Raw genomic sequence first — 10,367 nt, forward strand, 5'->3', positions numbered from 1 at the left:
TAAATTTGGGACATACATTCTGGGGACATCCCACCTAAAATGGCAATGATGAAGGTAGATACATGCCCGATTTCTCTTACTTCTAAAGGCAAGTTCATCTATCTTGTTCCTGAGGCATTCCTTCACTGGCAGCCAAACCTGCTTCTTCAGATGCAAATGGAGAATGAAGACCAGCTGAATCATTCAGCTGTGTAGATTAAACAAATACCAGATTCTTTCAGTCAGACACACCCATTGTTGAACTAGTTGCACCACAACCTGTATGTCAGTATAATAATTCCCTTTTGGAATAAATACGTGCATACATACATACATACATACATACATACATACATACGTTCTCTCTGTTATTTTCCTCTTCCTCTAAGGAAGTCTGACTAATGCAATCACTTTAACAGATAAATGGCTACACCTATGTGGATACAAGTATAGTTTACATGCCTTAATAAATAGGATATGTTGTAGTATGAGGGGCGGGGCTGCGTCCCCAACACCCCAGCCGCCTGCTCGGCTAGCTTATGTCCGAAATAATTACATGGAAACTGTATTCATTTAGTCACTGCTTGGCCCATTTCTATCTAGCCTCTTCTAGGCTAATTCTCACATATTAATTTAGCCCATTTCTAATCATCTGTGTAGCGCCCCTAGGTGCGCTTACCGGGAAGATTCTAGCCTATGTCCATCCTGGGTCGGAGCTTCATGCGTCTGCCTGGGAGTTGGGAGCATGGCGTCTCTCTGAGGTGTCTGCTCCTGAGAGGAGAGCTGTCGAGTCTGACCTCACTTCCTCTTCCTCCCAGCGTTCTGTTCTGTTCATTCCTCCCACAGGGCCAAGCAGTTTCTTTATTGCTTAACCAATGAAATCAACAGATTGATATATGACACTCCCACATCAATATGTTTAAAGAATAAGGCTTATTTCCATGAATACAACATCTTCTAAGTTAGTGATGATAACTTGCCACACCCATTTGTTATTTTAATGTATTCCTCTGAATGAATTCTGCCAAGAATGTCAATTGTCTCCACATCTTTCTGACTTTTTTACAGAAAATGGCATACTTGAGGTCAAGGTCGCTTTTCAGAGGTAGATCACAGTTCTGGAAGATGGTAATCTAAAGTCAGTGATCTGCACATGGTGTCAGGAGAAAGCCTGGAATTTGGTTCATAGATTTACCATTTCTTAGTGTCCTCATTTGGTATGAGACACCAAGAGTCTTTGATTTTATAGAGGAGCACAAATTTCTTCGCTAGAGGATACCTTCATGATTTTTATCACTTCCTATAGTTCTTGCATGCCAATATCATAGTTAAGTGGATTGATTGTCAACACAGGAAATTTAATATGAGTTTTGGTTAAACAAATCATATTAACGGTTAATGGTTATGTTAATAGTCTAATGGAAACAAGTCCTTCACTACTAATTATTAATTCATCAGGGTTTTTAAAAATTCTACCTTGATACCTTTTTTAAAATAGAGTACTCTATATTCTGAAAGTAAATAAATGAGTAAGACACATACGTTGGTCTCAAACTGCTTCTTATTATTAAACTTCAGCACACATACTTAGTAAATTAAAAAACTGATATTATCAATTTTGTTTTGTACAGTAGAAAGCCAATAGACATGATACATTTCTGTGTAGTCAATAAATTCCCTTAGAACCACATTTTATTTCTGAGCCTGACCAGGGCTTCTTTCACATCCTTGTTCCTCAAGCTGTAAATCAGAGGGTTTATCGTGGGAATAATGAGGAGGTAAAAGACTGGTGTCATTTTGTCTTGGTCTAGAGAGTAGGCAGAACTAGGTCTGAAATACATGAAGAGTATGGTCCCCTGGAAAATCCCAACTGCAGTCAGGTGAGAGGCACAGGTAGAGAAAGCCTTGGAACGACCCCCAGCAGAGCTGATCTTTAAAACTGAGGAGATAATGTAGCAATAGGAGATAAGGACCCCTGAAATGGTGCTCAGTTCAATGAAACCAAAAAGGGTGAACAATACCAGTTCATTGACCTGTGTATCAGAACAGGAAAGTAATAAAACAGCAGGAAAATCACAGAAGAATTGATTAATATATGTAGAGCCACAGAAACATAAGCTGAATGTCAATGAAGTATGTATCAAGCCATCTATAGTTCCCAACAGATAAATTCCAGTTAAGAACTGGTAACAAACGCTACTGGACATGTCCACAGCATACATCAGAGGGTTGCTGATGGCTTTGTACCTATCAAAGGCCATCACTGCCAGAAGCATGCACTCAATATCTATAAAGATACATACTAATAAGAATTGCAGGAAGCAGGCTACAAAGGAGATTGGATTATTCTCTGCGAGAAGGTCCAACAGCATCTTTGGTCCCACTGCGGTGGAATAGGATAAGTCAGAGAAGGCCAGGTTGCTGAGGAAGAAGTACATTGGTGTATGAAGCTGGGAATCCATTCTGATCAAAATGATCATTCCAACATTTGACAGCAGAATAATAATATAAACAATAAGAAACACAAGAAATAAAACCCCTTTCATGTCAGGGTTACTGGAAATTCCCAGGAGGAAAAAGTCAGATAATAAAGAGCAGTTTTCCATTTCCATTCTTCATTTTTCGCGGTCTAAATGATTACAGAAATTTTCAGTGTCATGATATATTAGACTTTTTATTTCTCAATATGGTATTGTATAATAAACTCAGGAAAATGTAATATAATTGCTAAATGGAATGATATGTTGAGATATTTGTGTATGATGTACACTAAGAAAACTGGCTCAGTACATAGCAGCATTTTCATTAACAAAAAAACCACTAAATTAGGTACATAATCAACATTCTTTGAAATATATACATATATTTCATTTTCTTTCTGACTTGCCTAGAAATCTGACACTCATTTTTAGGCAATGTATTTGAAATAAATAGGATATTATACAGATTTAATATAATAGAATATTTAATGACCAATAAAGCCATACAGAACATCTCGTCACTTAATCAAAAGCATCATTGTCATTATATTTGCTGCATTCACTATTCTATTTGTTACAAGTTAGTTATGAAACAAAATCAACTTTTCAGGGAGTCATAAAAGCAAATTAATGTGGAATTGTGTTACAATTCTACTTATTTGATTAATATTTAAACATGACCAGCTACTCCCTTTCACTGGAAAAACCAATCTTTCCAACTTTTCAAATTCTATGTAAGTCAAATAAAAGTAGCAGAATATACTAAACACTCACTAGAACATGTCCCTGATTATTAGGATACAGATTTTATGACACTACAGAATCAGAATAATCTATGTGTTTTTCATTCCTCAACTGACTTCCTCATATGTTCAATAAAAGCAAAATTTTATTTTTATTCTGTCTTAAGCCATAAGTGTACCTGAAATAAGGCAGTCTTGCTGTCATTTCTCTAGTGCAGATGGACCAGGTTGATCACATTTATTTTCAATAATACTATTGCAGGGGGCTGGAGAGATGGCTCAGTGGTTAAGAGCATTGCCTGCTCTTCCAAAGGTCCTGAGTTCAATTCCCAGCAACCACATGGTGGCTCACAACCATCTGTAATGAGGTCTGGTGCCCTCTTCTGGCCTGCAGACATACACACAGACAGAATATTGTATACATAATAAATAAATTAATTAATTAAAAAAAAGAAGCTGGTGAATTAGTACTCATGGGGGTTAAGGATTCACTCACTCTTCCAAAGACCCCCCCAAGCTGTACCTGGGAACTTCAAAAAGAATAATAATAATAATACTATTGCAATTAAATTCTCTTGAGGTTCTTTCTTCCCATCATCATATAAACCTAACATGACTAATTAGTGTCTGGGCTCAGGAGATTTTTTTTTCCTGGGCATCCTGAGACAACCATCCCTATGGCTGTTATTTCAACTCCTCATGGGTCAATCAATTTGATAATTTATGTTGACCAGAATTTTTAGTAGAATGAGACACATAATAAAACTAAAATTGACCTTTTATTAGCAATTTCCATATTCTTTATTATTTATCACAACTTGTCCATTTCTTAGACTACTTCCCCAAAATTCAATTTTGAAAAATTAACAACCTTATAGACTCTTTACTTTATTTGATTTTCATTGTATATTCTTTTCATATAATATTTTATCAAGATTTCCTCTCCCAGAAATCCTTCGAGGTCCTTCCCACCTCTTCAGCCATGCAATTCTATGTTCTTTCCTTCTTTTTCTCATTAGAATACAAACAAGCAAAAAGTTAAAATAACAGATTCTTTAAAAACCAAAGAAACACACAAATACAAGCAAAAACCATATGAAAAAAAATAATATAAAAGTGAAAGAGCAACAAGACCCTCCCCAACAAGAAAGATCAAACAAAGCAGTATGTAACAAAAGATCTCCAATAATATCATTGAATTAATTTTGTTTTGTCCATCTACTGCTGGGAATAGGGTCAACTCTTAAGAGGATTTAATATAACCAGTGAGACTCTATTGGAGAAAGCTATTTTCTTTTTTGCAAGCAAGTTTCAATTGCACACAGATTCTTGGTGAAGGGCGGAAGCCCATGTATATTTCCTCCTGTCAGAGTTTGAACATCATCTGGTTTGAACCTGTGCCTGATGCCACATTTTCTGTGAGTTCAGATGTGTATCAGTCATTTTGTGTCTAAAAGACACTGTTTCCTTTGAGGCACCCATCCTGCAGAGGCTCTCGAGCTCCTAAGGGGAGAAATTTGATAAAGACTTCTTGTTTAGGACAGAGTTTTCTAAAATCTCCCAGTCTCTAAACCTTGTCCAATTGTGTGTATCTGTGTTAGTTTCCATCTACTCTTAGAGGAAACTTCTCTGATGATGGCTGAGGGAGGCACTGATCCCTCTCTCTCTCTCTCTCTCTCTCTCTCTATATATATATATATATATATATATATATATATATATATATATATATGTGTGTGTGTGTGTGTGTGTGTGTGTGTGTGTGTGTGTGATTAAGAGTCATTTTATTGCTATGTTTCTTTAGCAGAACAAAAGTATTTGGTTTCACCCTAGGCCCCTGGACTATCTAGTCTAAAGGCTGATAGCTTCACAGTGTCACAGACAGTATCAGATATTTTAGCCTAATTCTTGACACTATTTGTGTGTACATTTCTCTCACAGTTATGTATTCCACTTCTCCCTAGTATATCTGTTAAGTTTTGTTTCTAGGATGTTAGGGTTTTTAATACTTCAGTTAGTTGTGTGTTTTCCATTATCTACATGCCTTATATTTGTATGTGTGTGTGCATGTATGTGTGTGTAATAAGTACTAAGTGCTACACCTAATATTAGGTATAGAAATAAAAATTTAGAGGTGAGTTTTATAATCATTCAGACATGTTTCTATTACTTAAATCATTACTACTAATAGAGTACCAGACATTTAGAAGTACCTAATATGGAATATGGTGTCAGTTATCAAAACCAATGAGTTCTCTGGTTGTTGCAGCACATCATGGCAGATTTAATTTCTGGTAGGGGGAATTAACTTTCATTTCATTGACAATATTTACAATCTAAATTTACTCACTTCCATTAAAATAATGGTCTAGAACATTCTCCAGTTCTTTTTCATAAGTATACAAGTTCATTCTTGAATGCTCTGGGCTTATGAATTTATCTTCTCCAAAAGTACTTACAATCTATCACTATTGCTTTAGGGATTGAAAACTAAATATAAAGAAAACAATCCACAATATTGCTCGTAAGTCACAAGTTTAATACAGGGTGATAAAATATGTGATACTACTGGAATCCCTAAATCATTTTCTCTCAATCAAAGTTCATCATATATTTTTACATATGATATATACTCATAAATTACCATTTTTACCAGAGGTCAATTGAGAAAGAAAAGCAGTATTTAGATTTCATTAAATTCTGAAATAGTCTTACATAGGTACACCAGTTGCTTTCATATCTATAATTAAAGGGAATAATGAACAATTTATATTTATTCTTTATGTTCACTCAAATGTATAGATGCTATCCTCGTGCTTTCAATGAACTCATTCAGTGCTTTAAGCACCAAAAAATATTATAAAAGAATAAACAATAAAGAAATAGTTCAACAAAATATATGTGTCTATATTCTTCCTTCTTCAGGAAGATAACAATCACCTTGACCGCACTAGTATCTTGAATTCTTTTTATCTATTAAAGCCTGGAAGGAGATGGGTGCATGGTATCCCATGTGAGTGAGTGTGTGTGTGTGTGTGTGTGTGTGTGTGTGTGTTAGTGTAAAACACTTAATGTCTCATTACCAAGGTCTAATGCCTACTTTAAATATCATGTTTTCTGTTATTTTAATTTGTTTTTTCCCTATTTTATCTACAAATGAAATATAAATTATTGATATTACAGAGACGCAATATCCAGTCTTTCAGAAGAAATTTTTATACACTCATATGATGATAAGATTATTTTTAGAAGAGTAGCATTTAAGAAGAGATGAGAATGGGTACAAGAAAATATTTTTCACCATTATGAAAGGCTAAGAATGTTATAGAAGGAAAGGAGCAATGTTGGAATAAGTCAAACATTAGGTGACAGACATCACCTGCACATATGTGACTAACCACACCTCTTTTCTCTCTTCTTCATAATTATTCTAGTTAAATTTATTCAATTTCCAACTTATCTGGACTGGTTTAAGATGTATTTTATTAGGCCTATGACTCATGATTATCTGGTTTTTTTAAAAAATGTTTTTTCTTTTAAATAAAATATTTCATACAAAATATTCTGGTTATTGTTCTCCCCCACTTCCCCCACTTCCTCCCCACTTCTTCTCTAATTCAGACCCACATCCTTCCTTTCTTGCATTAGAAAAAAAAAACAGGCATCTAAGGAATAATAATAAAATAATATAATCATATAAATGAAAAACAAACAAATCAAAATACAACAAAAGAACTAAATACAAAACAAATGAGCCCAGTAATAGGCACAAATATATAAATTCTTCAGCCTGTATGTTGGGTATAAATATTTTCGCCAAAATCCTTTTCATTTCAGAATAAAATTAAATTTTACTCTTTCCTAAAAATTATGATTGTACCAAGGGTATAGTTAAAGTCTATGACTTTCATTTGGATATAATATACATCTTTAACAACCTAGAAATTCCTTTGTGATTCAATATGAGGCAGTAAAATATGCAAAATAGTAATCCATAAAACTCAAGATAACTTAATACAACTAAAACTGAATGGAAGGATAAATACAATTCCTTTGTTACTGAAACAATCATGAGAAATTCTGCACATGTAAATCATGTATGACCCATAGCAAATAATGAGATATGAAACGTTGGTATAGCTACAATTTTACCTTATCAATAAACTTGTGGGAAATTCTTATGCTAATCTCTTAAAATAGGTTATACAACTTTGTTATGAATAAAGCAATATCATTTTATACAAATTACCACTATTATGTGGACATATACACATAATGTAATTATTTTAAACACCTTTTGTTTCTCAGTTTTTGCAAGGCCTCATTCACATCCTTGTTTCTCAGGCTGTAAATCAGAGGGTTCAGCATGGGAATCACCAGAGTGTAAAACAGAGAAGTCAATTTGTCTTGATCTAGAGAATAAGAAGAACTTGGCTGGAAATATGTAAAGAGTAGTGTTCCCTGAAAAATTGCAACGGCAGTCAGGTGAGATGTGCAGGTGGAAAAAGCCTTGAACCTTCCCTCAGCAGAACGGATCTTCAAGACAGATAAGATGATATAACAGTAGGAGACAAGGACTCCTGAGATGGTACTCAGCTCAATAAATCCAAAAATGGTGAATATCACTAATTCATTGATCTGTGTATCAGAGCAAGATATTAATAGGATAGGAGGTATATCACAGAAGAAATGATTAATCTCATTTGATCCACAAAAACATAAGCGAAATGTTAATGTTGTATGTATCAAAGCATCTGTCATTCCTACAAGGTAAACTCCAAATAGGAATTGGTAGCAAACCCTACTAGACATCTCTACAGCATACATCAAGGGATTGCTGATGGCCTTGTAGCGATCAAAGGCCATCACTGCCAGCAACACACACTCAACATCTATAAAGATACAGACAAAAAAGAATTGCAAGGCACAACCAACAAAAGGAATGATTTTGTTCTTGGCAAAAATGTCCATCAACATCTTGGGCCCGACTGCGGAAGAATAGCAGAGATCAGAGAAAGAGAGGTGGCTGAGAAAAAAGTACATTGGTGTTTGGAGCTGGGAATCCATTCTGATCAAAATGATCATTCCAATATTGGTCAGAAGAATAACAAGATAAACCGTTAGAAACGTAGTAAATATTACCACTTTCATGTCAGGGTTAGTTGTAATTCCCAAGAGGAGAAATTCAGGTAATGAGGAGCAGTTTCCCTTGTCCATTATTTTTGTTCTTTTTCTATCCTATTGTAAAGGTCAAGAGAAAAATTTATTAGATTACTTTATCTGGACATATATCAATATATCATTTCTAAGACAAAAGACATTTTTTAATTATATACATCCAAAAACAGTGCAGGTAGAAAGTAGTTTTAAGGTGTCTTTGGTATTTAAAAATAAAATTTTATTTCAGCAAGTTGAAAAGATGAAAATTAAATGCTTATGAAATTCACAAGATATCTGACTGTACTGTGTCTCAATCACTCATGCATTTAAATGAATTAAAAATGATTTTATAACCAAAATGATGAAAGACAGAAGGCTTACTGACCATATCTTTAGATACAAAATTGCAATTATTACATATTAAACAAACATAATCATTTGAATAACCAACAATTTACTGAAAGACAGTTACTAAATAAATAGGACTGTGCCACCAGTTTTTGGCATATAGTTTTTGCTAAAATAAAGAGCATGATTGGTTTAACTTTTACCTCTGTCATTATTTGCTGGTTTGTCAAACTACTAAAGTCTTGGGTGACTGCAAGTATAAATTTTCTAAAGAGCCAAATAGTAATTAATAACAATTAATTAACAATTAATAACAAATAACAATTAATAATTAAAACAGCCAAATAATTCATAAGAATGAAATAGAAGCCAAAATTCACAATAGATATGTTTTAAATTGTTGGCTTTTTAATGATTTCATTTAGCTAAAGCATGAAACAGTAGTTTTTTCAAAGCAGTATAGGCTTGTTTGTCTTTTATTTACGGTAGCTTTTAGTGTATATGTCTGTCTCTATCCCTTGCTGCCTATCCCCCTACGTACTATCTGTTAAAATTAAAATGTAGTTCGTTAAATGTTACTGTTTCTAGAATTAAATCTGCTGATATATGGTCCATATAAGTTTAAAGATACATATTTTAATGTTTCGAATCTATTATTTTCTAAATAAAAATGAAAAGAAATAACTATTTGGTAACTTTGTATGTTTAACAGAGTAGTTAGACATAAATAAATCATTTACAAATTCACCAATTCACTTTTCCAAATAAAATATTTTTTTTCTTTTTTTCCCCTATTTTCTAGAATGTGGATTCATTCTCCCCACCTGAGATGAGACAGTATTCCTACCTTTTACCAGTGTCAGGAATATATATCTCATTAGTTTGCTTATGTTTAATGAATGACAATTGGGATTTGTACACATCAGAATCTGCCTTCCCTCATCTGCATTATTCAAATATAGTTAGTTAGGTATGTATTTTCTCCTGAGACTAATCACAGAAACTTCAGTAAAACTGAACTTTCAATTCTTTACTCTTTTTACCAAATGATCTTTGAAGCGTTTTATGAGAATTTAGCTAAAACTGTTATTTGCTATCATGAATCACATTTTTATGAAATAAAACTTCTAATGAACCCTAAACAAGGCATAGTTTGAGTTCCATGGCTTTTTTATTATTACTTTTATTTCTGAGACAGTCTTTTTTATCTGCAATTTAGAGAATTGTTACTAATTTTATCATTAATCAATATCTCATTTTTCTATCCTATCACCTATCTAATCCCAATCTTTAAACTTGATTTGTATTTTTGGCAACTGACTTTCACAAAACTTTCATTGTAACAGAAAGCCAAACCCTGTTATAATGATGAGTACAGAGGCGTTTGGATATTTAAATTTTCAAAGTCACTGGTTAACAAAAAGAAGTGTATAATTGGAGGCACAGTACAGTGTTTATTGAATGCATTTCATATTTTTGTCATCAGGTAATGCACACAGGTACACTCATGCACACAAAATCAGTAAATACAATGTAACAAGACATATCCAAAGACAAACTCTTTCTTTATATAGCATTTTTAGGGTGCAACTATCATTGTTTAACCAGGTCATGACAATTAAAAGGAGTAAAAGAAGACTTTCTGGAATAAAAGATG

General features: G+C 33.6%; 2 protein-coding genes across 2 annotated transcripts; both read right to left on the reverse strand.

The window, feature by feature from the left end:
- Positions 1-1,658: 1,658 nt before the first annotated feature.
- Positions 1,659-2,591, reverse strand: LOC121445142 (olfactory receptor 5W2-like). Its single transcript, XM_041647149.1, has one exon. It carries the CDS (start codon positions 2,589-2,591, stop codon positions 1,659-1,661), a length of 933 nt encoding a protein of 310 aa, XP_041503083.1.
- Positions 2,592-7,483: 4,892 nt separating this feature from the next.
- On the reverse strand, positions 7,484-8,443 carry LOC121445126 (olfactory receptor 5W2-like). Its single transcript, XM_041647134.1, has one exon. The coding sequence runs from the start codon at positions 8,417-8,419 to the stop codon at positions 7,484-7,486; it is 936 nt and encodes a 311-aa protein (XP_041503068.1). The 5' UTR covers positions 8,420-8,443.
- Between the last annotated feature and the right edge of the window lie 1,924 nt (positions 8,444-10,367).

The sequence above is a fragment of the Microtus oregoni genome, unplaced genomic scaffold, assembly GCF_018167655.1.
Source record: "Microtus oregoni isolate MIOR12 unplaced genomic scaffold, Mior012 000160F_ref0000428, whole genome shotgun sequence".
In the NCBI taxonomy this organism is placed as follows: domain Eukaryota; kingdom Metazoa; phylum Chordata; class Mammalia; order Rodentia; family Cricetidae; genus Microtus; species Microtus oregoni.

Excerpts from the sequence above, each read along its gene's own strand:
- LOC121445142 (XM_041647149.1), bottom strand. The coding sequence starts at position 2,591 with ATGGAAATGGAAAACTGCTCTTTATTATCTGACTTTTTCCTCCTGGGA.
- LOC121445126 (XM_041647134.1), bottom strand. The coding sequence starts at position 8,419 with ATGGACAAGGGAAACTGCTCCTCATTACCTGAATTTCTCCTCTTGGGA.